The sequence below is a fragment of the Anticarsia gemmatalis genome, chromosome 16, assembly GCF_050436995.1.
Source record: "Anticarsia gemmatalis isolate Benzon Research Colony breed Stoneville strain chromosome 16, ilAntGemm2 primary, whole genome shotgun sequence".
Classification (NCBI taxonomy): domain Eukaryota; kingdom Metazoa; phylum Arthropoda; class Insecta; order Lepidoptera; family Erebidae; genus Anticarsia; species Anticarsia gemmatalis.
In genome coordinates this window covers 1,008,621-1,025,938 of record NC_134760.1, presented here as the reverse complement: position 1 = coordinate 1,025,938, position 17,318 = coordinate 1,008,621, and the positions used below count along the sequence as shown (strand labels likewise).

The window sequence follows — 17,318 nt, the reverse complement described above, 5'->3', positions numbered from 1 at the left end:
GTTACAATAGACACGTTTAATTGTGGGACCCGCCTAAAAAATCTTCAAAAAGGTCTTTGACAGTTGTTACCTATAATCAGAACTTTGAAAGTCTGGTAACCAGTCTCACCTAAGGGTATTAAGTTACCCAGGTAACTGGGTTGTGGAGGTCCGATAGGCAGTATGTAAAGTTATATTTATTTGTATCCAGTGCGGCTGGAAGCGGTCTCCAACAGTTGGAAGCCGACTCTAAAATACTTGGAAGAAAGCCTAAGCTGATGATTTAATTGTATATACCTGTCCCTGTTATTATTGCAGCACGTGTACAAGGGTCTGAGCAGAGTTAGCGCCACGCTCTCGTACTGGCACTCGTTGAGCAGCGCCATCGCCTCCGACACGCTCTTCACGCCCTCTAGCGACACGTTGTTTATCTACACATACAAACATGTTTACATTATATTCCGATTTACTATAAATAAATGCGTTAAACTTCTAAAAATATTAAACTAGTTTACTACGAAACGTAGAAATTTCACGTTTTTCAACTGCTGGCCAAAAGTCTTCTGTCAAACATTCTGTGTAACTTAAGGCAACAAAATGTAAAAATATCAATATTAATAAATAATTGACAATGCTCAATACTCACACTAACAACTCGGTCGCCGATGTAAAGATTGCTTTCCTTGGCCGCAGCGCTGCCGGTGGCGATTTTACTTATGAAAATACCTGGAGACAAACAGTTTACAATACAGACTAACTATTAGATTGAAGTAATACTCGCAGCATTTTATGTTTACTGCGTGAATAATTGCAATCGTCTGAGGTGAAGTTAAGTTACACTGACAATTTGATAGGCTTGGCAGCTGTTCTTAAGCTTTTACAAATGCGCGAACTACGTCCTAATCAAAAGAATCATAGGAATGTGAAAATGTGTCAGTGCAAGCGAGATACTCCGATAAAATTATATGAAATCTTATTTCAAAATACTGACTTCAAAATTTATATAGAAGACTTAATATCTATTGAAGAAGAAAAACTTGAGCAATGTTGCTCATTAACGATTTGTATGTTCGTTGAGGACTATTATACTTTGATTAAGCGCCGTGCATCATATCTCCGTTCTGTTCACTTTCTACCAAGACCACTCGATCAAATAGTATGTCATCGCTAACTCCGCATATATCGCGTACTACCGCGTTATAACATACCGTGGCACAGCGCCAGTCCCCTGGCGTCAGGCAGCAGTAGGCGGCACCTGGCGGCGCGGGCCCGCTGCACCCGCAGCGTGGTGGGCGCGCGGGCCAGCGCCTGGCGCAGCGCCGCGCCCGCCGCCTGGCCGCTCGCCCACACGCACACTCCACACGCCTCCATTATGCGGTCTAGCACCCTGGGTGACGATAGAAGTGAAATTAGTTCGACTTGGTAGTAAAATCGGCTCAAAAACTACTAAACGACCGCCCAACGTTTTGCGCCATGCCAAGGATAAAAATCGCGACCAAAAACTGCGACCGTTACTTGTCTTTAAATAATATATATGAAACAGCTGGCAAGCGAGACAGACAGAAGACAGATCGTAAGTAAAGTTACGGATACAGCCTCCGGTCGCGGTCTCCTGCAGTCTACATCGATCTACTCACACAGTTCTACGTCGGCGGTTTGAATTTCAAAGGAAATTTATAAGTATTTTGAAGACTTTATGGAGACACTTTATGGAGACTGCTTTAGTGAAATTACTCATTTATTATAACAGTCACTAAACCTCATATATATGCATATCGAAGACGCAAACTATATAAATCACTTTAACACTACTTTAAGTACTACTAAAATGAAAGAAAACAATAGATCCCATTCAACAACAAACTACAATAAGTAATATACGCTTTACTCACTTGATCTTGCCGTCAGCGACGGAACCTTTCTTGACAGCAGTAACATATAGACTGCAGTCGTTAGGATAGTGCGGTTCCTCACGACCACCTGATAACTCGAAGCCAAGGTCACCGTCCTTTGATAAGCCTGGCAGTTCTATGTCGATGATCTCCCATTCGAAGTCCTGCGGAACAAAAAATAATAATTTTACCTGTAAAATAACAGTTTTAAGTGATTTTACGATACCAATGCCCCATTTTCAATTCTCAATAAATCGAAAACCGTGACAAAAAAACCGTGAAAAAAGTTGGATCCCTTTACTGTGAATAAAATTTCGTAGCATTAAGTTCTAAGGTTATTTTTTTCGCATTATTATTACTATAAAATCATCCAAATATTCTGCTTTTTATTAACAAACTTTCAAAAAGAAGGTTTGGTAGTGGCAGTAGCTTAGGTAAGATTTCGATCCTATCACCTGCCATGGAAACATGTCATTCAAAATTAAGTCCTAAAACATAGATCTAAGGTTTATTATAGCCCTATACGTCTGTAGTCTTAACAGCTATTCTGACCTGCACATCAGCATCAACGGCGGAGTCCCTGGAGTGCAGATGTCTGCGACAGTCCTTCCTGTCATCGTCGTCCATGACTCGCTTCAGCTCCTTACCGTCTGACGACTTCTTGTTACCGTGGCGCCGCGCGTCCGCTAGCTCGCCTACCATTTGATCTCGTTCCTGTTACAAATATTGGATGGATGAAGATGTTGAATTTTAACCTCCTGCCTACCAGGGTCCCTTTTTTTGGAATATGCTGTTGAAATTTTAGTATTGTGTTGACAATAGGATATGATATACAGGAAAAATAGTTAAAAAAATCCTTCATCGGGAAAATCGGTTTTTCACTATGTCCTTTATGTAGGACAAAGTGACTATATTACTATGTGATTTGTGTAGGACATAGACTAGTTTTAAGGTAAACAATGGGTTTTGGAAAGGAATATAACACAAATTAAACATTGTTTTAATAGTCAGAATTATATGTCCGTCTCACAAAGTTAAAAATAAAACAAAAGGAAAACTTCATTCAGACAAAACTATCAAAATAAACTTTTCTCATCTTCAACAATTCTTGATAACCAATCAGTCGTTAATTAGGAACATAATTAAGGGATCAATCAAGTTTCATTAATACCTATACCTATAAACTACTCTATTTTTTGGTGGAAATCGAAAAAAACTATTCTTGTTTGGCGTAAAACAAAAATATCCGCACATATTTTGCTAAATACAGTGTTTTTTTATGACATTCACTCTTCTACATCGCGACTGTTTTGCTCCATGATCGGGTAAATGTGCAGCAGCTTTTGGACGGCTTGCTCTCTCCCTCTTGTGCTTAGACTCTATTTCCTCGTACTCATCGTCCTCCTCATAGTCGTCATCTCTTCCTTCATCATCCGAAATAAGCTAAATCCAACTTATATTTGCGCAGCTGCATGACATAACTCTTATGTTTACCCTTTTCAACCTGAAAAATGCTATGATGCAGCCATGCATTTACCCCGGCAAGGTCAAAAAGCTATGGCATTGTCATATAATAGCCACAAATATGTTGAAATATGTACTTACGTACTGTATAAAGTACATCAGAAGTCTAAGTACTAAAACTTTTATTGTCTACATTTGTCCTCTGCAAAGGACATAAAACAAAAAATCATGGTGTATTGAATATTTTATAAAATTATATCAAACTACCAGTGCACATCATCATTTTATAGTCTTAATTTATTAATAATAGCATAAAATCCAATAAGAACCAACATTTGAATATGATTCAAATCGATTAACTTATCCCTGCATGCACGCACCGGCACACGTCCATCTTCTGTCGCCATTACGCAAAAAGGGAACCACACGGCAATTGACATTTACCTATATTTAGTAACCTAGATATTCGATAGATGCCACCATCTAAATGTTTTGGAACTACCAGTTTAAAAAGCGGCAAAATATTTTTTTGAAATTTATCCGGTCTTATGTCCTATTTGTAGTACAAATGTAGGCAGGAGGTTAATAGTCTTTTATTAAGATTCCATTTACACTGTACAAATAGAGGTGGAATGAATGTCAAAATAACTTTTTAGAACAGAATGTCCGGAATAATTGCAACTTTACGTCTATTAGAATAAAACTTAAAATTTTAAAAGTATACCTTTCTCAGTCGATTACAGAGCGCTTTAACGCTCTCTCGCTCTTGCAGCAGCTTGTCTCTTTCTGAGAACGCCCAATCTCTTCGGCGCTTCGATACCTGCATCATTTGTATAAATTTTAATTATTAAGCGTCACCGTCAGAAATATGGAAATGGCGGCCTATTTCATAGGATAAATAATAGAATCGGCGAAATATATAGTAATGTAGTATTTCGTACTTTTCTGCCAGTTCCTTTACTGTACCATATAAGGCCGACGCACTTTGCACTCGCAACAAGTTTAAAGTTATATTATATTGTTATAATATTAGTCTCTGTCATAGATAATCTGACTCATATTAAATAAAACAGTTTGTTTGCAGGTTACTATAGGTCATAACAAGTGACCATTACTCAACATAAGACGGAATACAAAATAGATTATGTGCACTACTCAACTCAAGACAAAACAACATATGTACAAGTCGCGAGAGTTTAAAAACGTTAATAAGACAGAAAAGCTCTGCACTGATTGGTAGAATAGCTCAGTCGTATGTACCTCAGCTTCCCGCTGTGCATCAGCGAGCTCTGCCTGCAGTCGGTCGATCTGCTTGCGCAGTCGCTCCAGCTCCTGGTTGGCTTGCTCCAGGTTGTCCACGCGCTCCTTGTCCACCGCGTCCGCCACCATGCCCACTAGACCTGCACGCACAAGTTACGTATTAAGTGCACGTGTACGTTAGAAAATACGTACGTATACGATTGATTGACAGATTAAGTTTGATAACTTAAGACGATATTGAATATCAAAATGATCGTTGTTTATTAAAGGTGAGTCCAAATGTGAGCTTTCTAATATAATTCACAAAGCATGTATATATCGATTTATGGCTATCCAGTGCAAATGGATTCACGAAAAAAACGTCTTATTGGAATAAAAAAAATTACACCAAATAAAAGCAAACCAATTTAGGGTTACTGAAACTACGATTAGGAGTTTAGTTTATGAACAAACTGATACTACTGCATACTGATATAAGAGTAATAATGTAGTAGCAATATTTACCTTGCAACTTATCCAATGATGGATCATTGGAGTGTTGTCCGTTGAGGAATCCGTCATTGCCCACGCCACTTGCTAGCCCCAAGTGGTGGTACGCTGAGTTGTCTTGTCTATATTAATAAATACATGTAATTAGGAAATAACCACTTATCTCTACCTATAGAAGTATATTATTGTTAGATTATAAGTCTATCTGACAGTTCGACTAAAAGTTAGTTTTATTAACTCCTCTAGCAACAAATAAATTCTTGTAAACAACACATTTCGTTTTTTTTTTATAGTTATATCATTACTTTTGTGCAAACACCTTGAATCCGACAATAAAACTTTGTGCTAACTGTACGGTAGAGGTAAAAAATGCGGTTTAGTATATGTACCTGGATTTCCCTAGTGTGGAGGTGTTCTGCGGCGTCTTGAGGTCGGTGCACTCCTTGATGGCGCGGTCGCGGTCCAACAGCGCCGACTCGATCTCGCGCCTCAGACTCTCCGCCTAACACAACACACATAAATTAATATTAAAGGAATCTTTAGTTTATTATTTTTTTAACCCATGACTGTCCCACTGCAGGGCAAACGAGGGAGGGGTTAGGCCTTGACCGGCCTGGCATGTCCTCAATTGTATAAAACATATTTTAGGCATGCAAGGTTTCATCACGACAATTTTCTAAGGAAAAATTCCTTAGAAAATTAGATAAGGAAATATATTATGAATAATTATAGATGGTACAATTCATAAGACAGAAAATCCAGAATGTCATTAACGTTAACAAAAAAAATCTTTTTACTAACATTACCCTTATGTTACAATCTTAATGTAGGTAGAACCGAAAAACTTCAGCATCTAAAATATATTTATATGTAATGTATGTACCTGTAAAGCTGTAGCCCTCTGTTCCTCCCTGGAGGCTTGCAGCGCTGACTCAAGCGCGGCGACACGCTTGAGCGCCGCCTGCAAGTCATCCGAGAGCTTCTCCATCTCTTTGTGCACCGTGTCTCTGTAAATAACATATTATTATATCGTTATGTTAAGTTAAGACATAAGTTTACTCCACTTCTGTCCCACTGCTGGGCAAGGGACTTCACCACAGTGGCTAAGTACAAGTTGCGGGATTTGTAAGGTCCAAAATTTTTGCTATGTCAGTGTTTGGAAATGTCATCTTTAAGAAAGACCATTATAGTCTGCTAGTATTAGACTATTGAGTGACAGGTCCAAAGCACGGTTCATTTCAGGCGGCTGGCACTTTTCAAAATTAAAAAAAAAAGTAACGGAAGACCGAGTTTTTGTTGTGGGGAAAATATTTTCCTAAAACCAGTAGAATGATATTCATGACTCATCCCAGTAAAAAAACTTGAATACCTAAAAGATCTTATCATAAATTAGTGTAAATCAAACCTCAAAATTAAAATGAAAGAAAGTATGAACTATGAAATGTTACAATTAACCATATATACACAGAAATGGCAGCTTCTCATAAGCTTTTAATGACGATAGCTTGAGAACACCTATGAGTTCTAGTAAGCAATGTATACGAGAATATTGATGGGACAATACAATGAACATGTACTGCGTTTTGTTGCGTTGTTTAGGTATATTCTAGCGAATTCTAACGCTTGTATGAAGAGCACGCGGCGGGCTATGGTGCCTTCTTCACGAGCGAGAGAGTATAATTGAAGACCTTTCCATGGACATATTTATAGGTTTACAACAGACAATCTTACACGTGGTATCTTTGATAAACAATAATGATTGTTGTTGTCTGCAAATTGAGTCTAATAATATTGTTAAAAAGGGGATGTGAAGCGAATAAAATGCGTTATTTAATAACTCTAAGAGCAAATAAATTTCCAAATTCAAAAAGGTTGGAAGATGGGTTTCATTCCGTAACATTGCTATAAAACTGTTTTGAAAAAGAGGGACATACAATACACTCTATTATATCCCCTGAATGTTGAATTCAATTTGAATATTCGATACTACAAAATAGTCAATCTGCGCTCCTCAACGAAATGCAAAATTCAAATTATTCTCTCGGCCGTGAAGTTAGGTCCAAAGCAACAAAGTCCACTCCACTCAAAGTGTACATACTGTGCGAAGTTCGTGCACTTGACCGGCGCGCTATCCACCTCACCGCACTGCGCACACTCGCCCAGTACCCGCTCTCTGTGCTCAACACCGTAGTCATACATAAATATATCATCACTACATCACTCTGTTTAATAGAGTAAAATATATCTCATGTTCTTAATAGAAACTATTACTTAACTGTCAAATACTGACCCAAAACATGAATAAAGTTATTGTACATCGAATACGGGTGCGTAACGTACACGTGCACGCGTACGCTGTAGGCATTCAGTAGTTTTGTTACTTATCATGTACCTAACTACAATAAGGCCGTTACAAACGTGCGAACTACGTCGTAATCAAAAGAATGTGACAATGTGTAAGTGCGAGCGAGAGATTTAGTTCGCACGTTTGAAATGGCCCGAGTATAAGAATAGATTTGATCACATTTTTATGCGCGAGTACAATGTTCTACTGCCAGCTAGAGCCTACTTTTACGACAGCTTAGAATGCAACAACGACACCTGTAATCTTCCTTCGATGTCTGCTCTAGGCTTGTTGCCAATGCGAAGTTTATATCCAAAGCATCCGCGAACATCTGAATTAATGCGGATGTTTCGCGTTTGCGGTTGCGGATGCGAATATCCGCAACACCTCTGCTCAGCCAATTGCTCTGACGTATATGTGTACAAGGTAGAGGTGCTCACCGCTCGCTCATGATGAGCGTGTACTCGGCCATGGCGGCGTTGCGCTCGTCCGTGAGGCGCTTGATGTCGGCGCGCTCGCGGGCGCCGCCCTCCCACTGCCGCACCACGGCCGCCACCTGCTGCTTCAGCGAGTTGCGCTCACGGATCTGACGTATATGTGTACAAGGTAGAGGTGCTCACCGCTCGCTCATGATGAGCGTGTACTCGGCCATGGCGGCGTTGCGCTCGTCCGTGAGGCGCTTGATGTCGGCGCGCTCGCGGGCGCCGCCCTCCCACTGCCGCACCACGGCCGCCACCTGCTGCTTCAGCGAGTTGCGCTCACGGATCTGACGGGAAAAAAGTGAAATCATCATGTGATCATAACTTTAAAACTCTCGCTTTGCATGTTTAATATAATATAGGAGACGGAAATTAACGCGAACACGCATTTTGTCAGGCAGGCAGAGTAAGTCTGCGACCACGGCGAGTGAAACCTGCGCCGAAACGTTAGGCATTTTAAGGCAAAATGCGTGTTCGCGTTAATTCCCGTATCCTATCATACAACGTGCCGCTGCAATAGCTTATTTCCTTCAACGTATAGGTACGGCTAGAGGTCCTTAGTCATGTCAAGTACAACAATTTGTATTATTATGTATGTCTTTTGTATATCTCGGGACTATGGAGTCCCGGACATTTGGAAGGCATGCGTGGGGCCGAAGCCAACACTTAGACGCCCTTTTTAGACAGCTTTAATCTATCAATAATGTGTGGTGTCACAATCCGGTGATTATCCCTGTTTACACTATAAAATGCACCCAAGGACAATCACCGGACTGTGCGGAACTATGGCAAAACTAATGGGGAAAAAACTTCTCGGGCTATGGGGATGGGGTGCTGATGGACTGGAAAACTATGTATCTACGGGGACTATGGCGCCTGCCTATAACAATGTAAAACACGTATAAATGGCAGGCGGAGACTCGCCAACTCACAAACTGGGCCCCCCAAACTAGTCGCTCAGAATGCAACAAGGGGGCAACAGGGACGTGAGTGGCTGAAGGACGGAGAGGCCTCGCTGGACGTTAAACTCAGATCACTTGCTCCCTGAGGGTCCGGCATCACTGGCCCACTAGCCACTTACGCTCAGCATCCGTCCTCCGAACAGAGTGGGAGCTCTGCTCTCGCGACTCCACTCTGGACGGCCAATGAAGGCAAGCCAGAGGCGGGGGACCGCTTCCTCGTCAGTTTTCACTCCGACCAGCCAACTAAGGCAAGCCGGAGATGAGGAAGGGTGACTTCCCCCTGGAGCACTCAGGTACCGCGGGGTCGCTACTCCCCGTCACCTCGCCTCGAGATGCCCTGCGGGCTCTCGAGGTGCCCTGCGGGCTATTATTATTATTATTAATTCCCGACTTATTAACAATTAACTTTATTAACAAATTTCCACAGCCTGTACATAATCAACTCGAGTAAAGTTCGTTCACCTGGCTCATGAGTCATATGATATTCGAATCAATGAAACTAAAATGAGAAAGAATGTTACCACAATAAAGCCTCCCTTTTCTAGCGTCCTGCTATTGGACGGGAGGCGCACGCGACGTTGCCGCACCGTTTGATGTACTTTGATAGTTTATACAGAGTGATACTGTTTTGTTTACATTATTTCATTATTTTGTATGTGTGACATTTAAGTTTTTTTAATTAGCCAACAATATTATTTTTTTGTTTGTTACATGATTGCTAAACCCTAACCCTACCCATAGGTTGAAGGAAATAAGCCATTGGAGCAGCACGTTGTATATTAAACATCTGATGAATCAAAATCAGAAATCTGAATCGAGATACGCAAAAATCAATATAAGTATTTAACCCTCATTTGATTAACCTATGATTTGTGAAGAAAACATGCTATGTCGCTTTTGTGGTAAAACCAATAGAAATTAAAAATTTAAAACTTTCGAGTATGGCAAGATCCGATTTTTATAAAATCTAAAATAACAAGGGTCAAGTCATAAGAAGTATAGATCGCAACTCACCACAGCATTTCTCTCTTGTGTGAGGTCGTGGCATTGTGTTTTCAGTCTGCTGTTCTCGTCTTGTACGCTACGTAGCTTTTCTAATGTTGTGTTGTGGTTCTCTATTAGATCATCGTATCTGTAACAATGAACATAGTATACGTTACTTTCAGATCAACGTATACGTACACGTAACTACGTATACGTACGAACAAAAAGCATTAGGAAAATTTTCACGATTTCTCAAAAGAAATGACCACACATTTTTTATCGCTGTACATACAAAAAAAATATGATTTATAGTTTAAGTTTACAATTTGTCCACTATATCTCTCTGCTCTAAGATGTCTGTATTGCGGTTGAGCGACTAAGTTTCTATATATCGACAATTTTCTCCCTAAAATGCTTTATTATTATAACTATCTTACCTTTTCTGAAAGCATTCGAGTTCTTCTTTAAGTGCTTCGTATTTTCTAAGTGTGTGTTGTACTAACGCGTCTGAACTGCTCTCTGGGTTGCTGTTCTGTTGAAGATGCTGGACTTCACGCTCCAGACTATGGACAAAGAGACAAACAAAAAGTTATTTTTTAGTGTTAGATGTTATGAGTCGATTTTACATGACGACTGTTTTTTTCTAGACCTTTACAAATACAGCCCATTTAGCTCATTATGACTTTACAAATATGACTAAAAATAACGGACACAAAATACACTTTGTTTAGTATTCCTGAAGTCATTACACTAAGACAAATAAGGATCAATTTATGAACAAAAAACATTCCACACATTAACACGTAAAAAGTATGTGTGTTATGTTTACCGTTGATTATCACTGAGCAGTTCTCCATATTTGCCGCGGAGGCTGGTGGTCTCCTGCGCGGATGCGTCCAGCTGGTTCATCGCTGCTCGGTGCTGGCCGCGGAAGTACTCCAACTCCTGAAACAACAGAACTTGTTAAAACTACTTCTATCTCTCATAATCCAGAAAGGAATTTGTAGGAAATAACTTTGAAACTATTGAGGCCTTGAACTTCTACACTGAAAGTACTATTTGCAAAATAAATTCGTAGTTTCAGTGCACGAATCTCCAAACCGACCCGCTCCTTATGGCGTACGTTCGAACGTGTACGTATACACGTATACGTTACGTAATCTTACTGGTAGATCGTTTCTATCATAGCTATGAAAAAGCGCCGTACTGTTTTAAAAACGAATAATCTATACTAATATTATAAAGCTGAAGAGTTTGTTTGTTTGTTTCTTTGTTTGTTTGTTTGAACGTGCTATATCATCACGCTACAACCAATAGGAGCAGAGTACCAGTAAAAAATGTTACAAAAACGAGGAAAATTTTGACCCATTCTCTCTTGTGACGCTAGCGAAGTTGCGCGAGTCAGCTAGTTTATAATATTATGTAGCTAAGAAACGTACCTTCATAACATGTTCGCACCTCCGCGACGTCTCAGTATGCTGTCGTCTCAAATGATTCAAATCATGCAACGCCTTCTCGCATTGCTGCTTCAAGCTCTCATTGGTCTGTTTGTTGATGACGTCATACTGCAGCGGCTCATACGGGCCGCTCATAACGTGGGCACCGTGAGACTTCACTGTGTAGTTCTGCTTCTCATAGCACTGGTTTGAAGTTAGTACGTCATATTCTATTGGTATTGGGATTGTTGGTAGTTGGGTTGTGTTGTGGCGCTCCTGGCTCACGTAATTGTGGGATATCGATTCTGAAAGAGATATAAGTTTAAGTTTTTTATTTGTGGGTGCAAATGCAGTTACAAGCTACTTGCTCACTGCTGTTTAATTACATTTCAAAAAAATTCAAGATGAATGAAAAGATTAATATCTTCCTGATACATTTGATAAGCTCCTATGTGGCAGAGGTTAACAATCTACAAGGCGCAAAAAGGGTCTGACGTATCTGTCGAAAAATGTATCGGCTATTACTTTAGGGGGAACGTTAGAAAAGAGTTTATACATAAAATATTAAAACCTTTAATGTTACACATGTAACAGATGATGCTTTTAGGCAAGGGCAATAATGGATATTTAAAAAGCTCGGCTTGACGCATGCACATCTAGTACTGAAAAGTTTACATTTTAGCTGAACTAGGAGCTAAAATATTTGTTTATTAACTTACCATTACTGCCATTACTCTCTAAAGATGATGTCCCAGATGCCATAATATATCTGAAACAAAACAGATTTTTTATCATGAATCTTGTCTTCAAAAGTAAACAAAAATTTTACTTAAGTACAAAGTTCAGAAGTTTTTGGGGAAGACCTTTGCCCAACAATGGGACAGCTTGGGTTAATAATGAAGAAGAAATGTATACAGAGGTTTTACTGTTACTATCTTATGCTAGGTTTATTAATAACTGTTATGTTATAGTTATAGACAGTTGAACCTTGTATAGTGTATGTATAGAAAGATAGGAATTCAGACAATTTCACCTAAGACCTGAGAACTATTGTGAGAAACACAATAAGTATTAGATTCAGTATTTTATTGTTACTTTCCATTCATGGCTAATAATATCATAAAGAATGTTCGTAGGTGTAGCAATATTATAACACTTTGGAATCTTTATAATGTATTCTTATTATATCTAGAGATAATTTATAACAATAAAAGTAGTCTAAAAAAGATTTTTATGCATAATTTACATGGGTATTATGATGGCCATTGGATTGAAACTTTTACAAACAAGTTCATATTTCAACATACATATTGTAATGCACTTATCTCAGTAGACAGAATTCAATAAAACTTTTTTATCAATATCGTCATCAGTTTTGAGTATAGAAATACTACATATCCACGAATGAAAGTAGTGTTCTTGATATTGAATAGCTAAAACAATAACTTAAACAGAAGTCTAGTCCTCCATATAATGTGTCAAAATTTGCTGATTTGTTAATATTATTATAATGAAATTGTTGCTTATAAGCTTCAAATGGCCTTCAAAATAAGCTGACTTCAAACATTGTTGTCATATGCGGCACAAAGATTATGTTTATTTGATAAAATCATATGAGTCACTGTAGTACTACAGTAGCAATGTATTTACAAATATATAATAACTGTTTACTACCAACAATATTTCAACAAGCAAACAAACATAATTTGAGAGTGTTACTTCACACCAGTGCAAGTGTTATGTAGCCACAAGTACAATCACTTACAAAACACCCAGTTTTTACACTACAATACACCAATGTTATAACAAAAACACTTTTTACACTGACTGCCCAAGTTTCTTCCATTACCCAACACAATCACACAACAACTAATAAAAACAAACTGTTATTACCTTATTGATTAGAATTTAACATCCATTGTTCCACTTCACTGTTCAACTTTCGGACCTGTTAAACATATAACAACTATAAACCATTTAGCTAACTTGATTGTACACAGATAACACGACGTCTAGGAAAACAGATTACTGTAAAATTAGAATATTTAGAGGGGTCAATCCACTTGACATATTTTCTACGCTCTAATGACTATTACAAAATTGCACCGCACAAGCTCGGCTGTTGCGATTGCACACGACCGATGAACAACGAAACATGCAACACCTTTGTACTACACAATTATCGACTAACAGTACACAGACACGGTCTATCAACGTCCCCTCACACCCAAATCACTTATCAAACACAGTAAGCTCAACAAAAAAACTCTCCTTTCGCTGTGAATAAGGTTTTCACGGCGACAGAACTGTCTACGAACTTATTTCACAATGTAAACATATTGAGTATTACCAAAGCGGCACATAATCATCAATGAGCGTCCCGATTCATAAGTATTTAAGTAAAACAAAAGCAATAATAACTTGAACAAGAAAGATAACACGTATTATCGTCACTAATTTGCCAACATTTCTCGTTTCTATACCTTTTTTAGCAAGGCAAATGAATGAATGAATGACGGACGTCGGACATATTGAACCAGTGTCACCATGCACGATCGGATACGCACTAACATAATCTGTCTGAAAAAATGCTAATAAAGTCTGTGTTTATCTTCCAAACCCATAACAGATATACTTTAAACAGGTGTTAACTTTAAAACGTATTATCATTACAGAAAAATTACCAGCCTCATAAGTAGGGACATTGAAATTATTCATAAGAAAAATGTTGGTGAGATTTAAAATATGCTACAGGTGTATCCAAACGGGATATGTGCTGCAATGTGCTGTCAAAGTCCACGTTCCACATCTAGGGCCGTAATCGTCGCAATTAATAGCGTTAAATTTTAGCTATAACAATACTCAAAAAATTTAAAAGCAGCTTATCAAAAGCTACTAAGATGGCTAGGATGACACAAGAATAAGATTAGCAGGTGTAATAAAAATAAATTTCCCCCTTGTAGATTCTATTCTTATGAAATCTCTGCTGATATAGTTTTTAATTTGAACAATAAGCTATTACAGAGGTTTAACTAGCCAAAAAAAAAACTGCTGAAAGATTTTTTAAGTCAAAAATATAATCTTGAAATAAAATCTTCATCGTTATTAAGGTTTCTCACATATTATTCAATGTATACGTTAGTCTATACTTTTTGCAGTATACGGTCTCATCACAATCGATGCTACAGCTTAGGAATCGTAGACTATGATTGGCTAATAATAAAATAGCACGAAAATTCTATTAGACGATATAAGACATGTTTTATTCCGTAGTGGAATACCGCGCTGTGATTGGTTAGTTGTAACGCGACAAACATATAAAGATAACACGCCGTATACATAGTTAGACGGAGTACTATTTCGTCGTACAAATAAATGACACGCAATAGTGAAGAGCCAATAAAAAACGAGGCGCAAATACGTGTTTTTTTATAAATTAAGTGGTCAAACACAAAAACATTTGCTAGTATATCATTTGTAACGGTTTGCAAAACAGTGGTGTATGTTAGCAGTGTGTGATAGCGGAAAAATCGAATGTTTTGATGTCGCAAGGCATGACCACGGCATGACTTCCATGCCCTGCGTACCTACGGAAGGGCGTGCGGATTACGTTTACTATGAATGATTTTATCTCTTTCTAAACTCGAGTGTCTGTGAATGACCGCGAGTGTAACAGCGAGCGTACCAAATTATGGATTGAAATAGTGTTTGTTGTTGATGTATTATGATTATTTCGCAAAGATAAGATTTTTAACATTAGTGTTATCGTGTTAGTGAGAAATCAGCGCGGCTCTGCCCACGGAATAAATTCTTATGGTACTACGTCGGATTCGTTACGCCGTTCGATTTATCATAACGAGGTACTATTTACGCACTATATGGTGATTATTGTAAGTATTTTTAGTCGTGGCGCGTGTCCGCCGACGGTGTTTTACTATTCGTCGTTTATTAGGGTGACTTTCATCATCGGTGTAAACAACTTCAAGGTTATCGGTTGGCATGTGCCAGAGTCGTTAGCCGCGGGACTGGGATGCAGGAGTGATGTCGGCCAGTGTCGGCGGGGGCGCGGGTGCCGTGGTGCGCCAAGGGCACCTGAGGAAGTTGAAGACTATGAAGAAGAAGTTCTTCGTGCTGCGCGCGGAGACCACAGACTGTTCGGCGAGGTTGGAGTACTATGAGTCGGAGAAGAAGTTTCGGGCGGGAGCGTCGGCGCGGCGCGTGCTGGCGCTCAAGAGTTGCTACAACATAATGCGGCGCTTGGACCTGAAGCAGAAGCATGTGATCGCGCTGTTCACGCGCGAGGAGCAGTTCTGCATCGTGGCGGAGAACGAGCAGGAGCTGCACGCCTGGCTCACCGCCATCCTCAAGCAGCACCGCTCCGACGACGCCAGCGAGGAGCTCCTGCACCCCATACGTGAGTACTGCACACATTGTTATTGATTTTTTCGCCAGTGTTTACTAAAACATGAGTACATGCTGGTTTAAGGTTATGTAGGAAGTAATGTCAGCTTCAGATGAGAAAAATACTCAGATATCTGATTAATTCTGATAAGAATGCCACAACATGTGCCATTAAAATGTAATTGTATAATAAATTAAGTTATACAAGATGTTATGCCTAGGTTTTATCTAAAAATTCCTAGAATATCATTTTGATACACACATGAGTTATGCATTCTAGCTATGCTAACTGCAGAGATTGGCATTCTTTGCAAAAAGTCTTATTCTACTGTTGCATATTTGTACCACTATAATAGAAAAACCTGCTTATTAGAAACTTTAGCATTTATTTGTCAGTGTTTTTCTTCTGACTAGTTAAAGGTGTGCTCCAATACAGTTAGGTAACTACCAGGTTACCATGTTACTGCATAAAGTGTGGAATACTGTTTAAGACTGCATTGTTTACATATTTTATTTATTTTTGCTACTATTATGAGTATTCTAGTGACCTTTAAGTAAACATACACAACATTTCGCTAGGAACCTATCTCCAGAATCTTACAAAATGTGACTTACCTATTTTTCTCTAGTGTAGTAGGTAGGCTCAATAATGTAAATTATTATTATGAATGAATTGAATAGCCAATGATTTCACACAATTTTTCAATGATATTGGTATCTAATAAAACAAAATGAGATAACCTATAATATAGAGGTTTATTCATTTCTTCTACACTTTAGAATTCCATTACCTATCTTTGTTCCTATATTGTTCTGTTTAGAAAAATTCAACTCTCTAAATGAATTACTGATAAACATTGATAACACATAATTAGGTATTTATTATTAGGTATGTCTGCCCCTTTTGGATACTGTCTATAACTAGTCTGCTATAGAGGTTGAAATTACCTACTATAATATCTATCTATACTCTGTATAGTATAATACATTTGATATCTTAGATACAAGCGAGAAAATAAAATATTTCTTTCATATAAATTTTTAATCAGAACAGGCATTTCATAAAACTTTTCAGTGTAAAAACAACATTTTAGTTCCTTGACGTTTTGGCTAGTTCTTCTTACTTATTTTGGAACCTTTTTGGTAGCATCAACATCTATACAATTTTAAAAACTTTGTACAAAAGTTAACAGATTTAGAATCTGAATTACCTAGTGTGTTAATCCAGTTTTACGTAGGTACAACACATATATTTTATTTAGAAATGATTTCATCTGTATAATAATACTTTTCTTTTACAAAGCTTAACATAGCAGTTAACAAAAAATATTTATTACAAATAATAATAAAAAACAGCTTTACATTAAATAAACTTACATAACTAAATACAACATGTACTTATAACAATAACAGTATAAAAAATTGTCAGTTAAAATAAACAATTAAGAACTTTCATTAACACCAACCACTTAAGTGTAATATTATAAGTGATTGTGAAATTGTTCTCACAATTGGCTAAGAGGTTTAAATTTTTACATATCAAGGACATTATTTTTATGTAAATCATATAAGATAGTAAAATATGATGAATCATGTTGGAGAAACTAATTATTTGATACATGTAGGTT

The 17,318-nt window shown here is 38.2% G+C and overlaps 2 protein-coding genes across 6 annotated transcripts in view; one reads left to right on the top strand and one right to left on the bottom strand.

Annotated features, from left to right (window-relative positions):
• The window catches only part of Dlg5 (MAGUK family member discs large 5), a 29,442-nt gene extending 15,631 nt beyond the window's left edge, over positions 1-13,811 (bottom strand). The window contains exons 1-18 of the mRNA XM_076124693.1: positions 13,640-13,811; positions 13,183-13,237; positions 12,009-12,058; positions 11,293-11,594; positions 10,683-10,798; positions 10,291-10,416; positions 9,884-10,001; positions 8,049-8,194; positions 5,968-6,091; positions 5,474-5,586; positions 5,100-5,206; positions 4,596-4,735; positions 4,060-4,155; positions 2,424-2,585; positions 1,872-2,035; positions 1,188-1,366; positions 626-705; positions 277-410 (exon numbers count right to left, since the gene is read on the bottom strand). Of these exons, the coding sequence (XP_075980808.1) occupies positions 277-410; positions 626-705; positions 1,188-1,366; positions 1,872-2,035; positions 2,424-2,585; positions 4,060-4,155; positions 4,596-4,735; positions 5,100-5,206; positions 5,474-5,586; positions 5,968-6,091; positions 8,049-8,194; positions 9,884-10,001; positions 10,291-10,416; positions 10,683-10,798; positions 11,293-11,594; positions 12,009-12,051 (2,150 nt within the window). The 5' untranslated portion in view covers positions 12,052-12,058; positions 13,183-13,237; positions 13,640-13,811. The remainder of the gene's footprint in view (positions 1-276; positions 411-625; positions 706-1,187; positions 1,367-1,871; positions 2,036-2,423; positions 2,586-4,059; positions 4,156-4,595; positions 4,736-5,099; positions 5,207-5,473; positions 5,587-5,967; positions 6,092-8,048; positions 8,195-9,883; positions 10,002-10,290; positions 10,417-10,682; positions 10,799-11,292; positions 11,595-12,008; positions 12,059-13,182; positions 13,238-13,639) is intronic.
• Positions 13,812-14,631: 820 nt separating this feature from the next.
• chico (insulin receptor substrate 1 chico) overlaps positions 14,632-17,318 on the top strand; it is a 41,795-nt gene continuing 39,108 nt past the window's right edge. For 2 of the 5 annotated variants that reach the window (XM_076124445.1, XM_076124444.1), the window contains exon 1: positions 14,632-15,703. In XM_076124445.1, coding sequence (XP_075980560.1) covers positions 15,331-15,703 — 373 coding nt within the window. In that variant the 5' untranslated portion in view covers positions 14,632-15,330. The remainder of the gene's footprint in view (positions 15,704-17,318) is intronic. The other 3 variants (XM_076124447.1, XM_076124446.1, XM_076124443.1) reach the window with 2 other exon arrangements.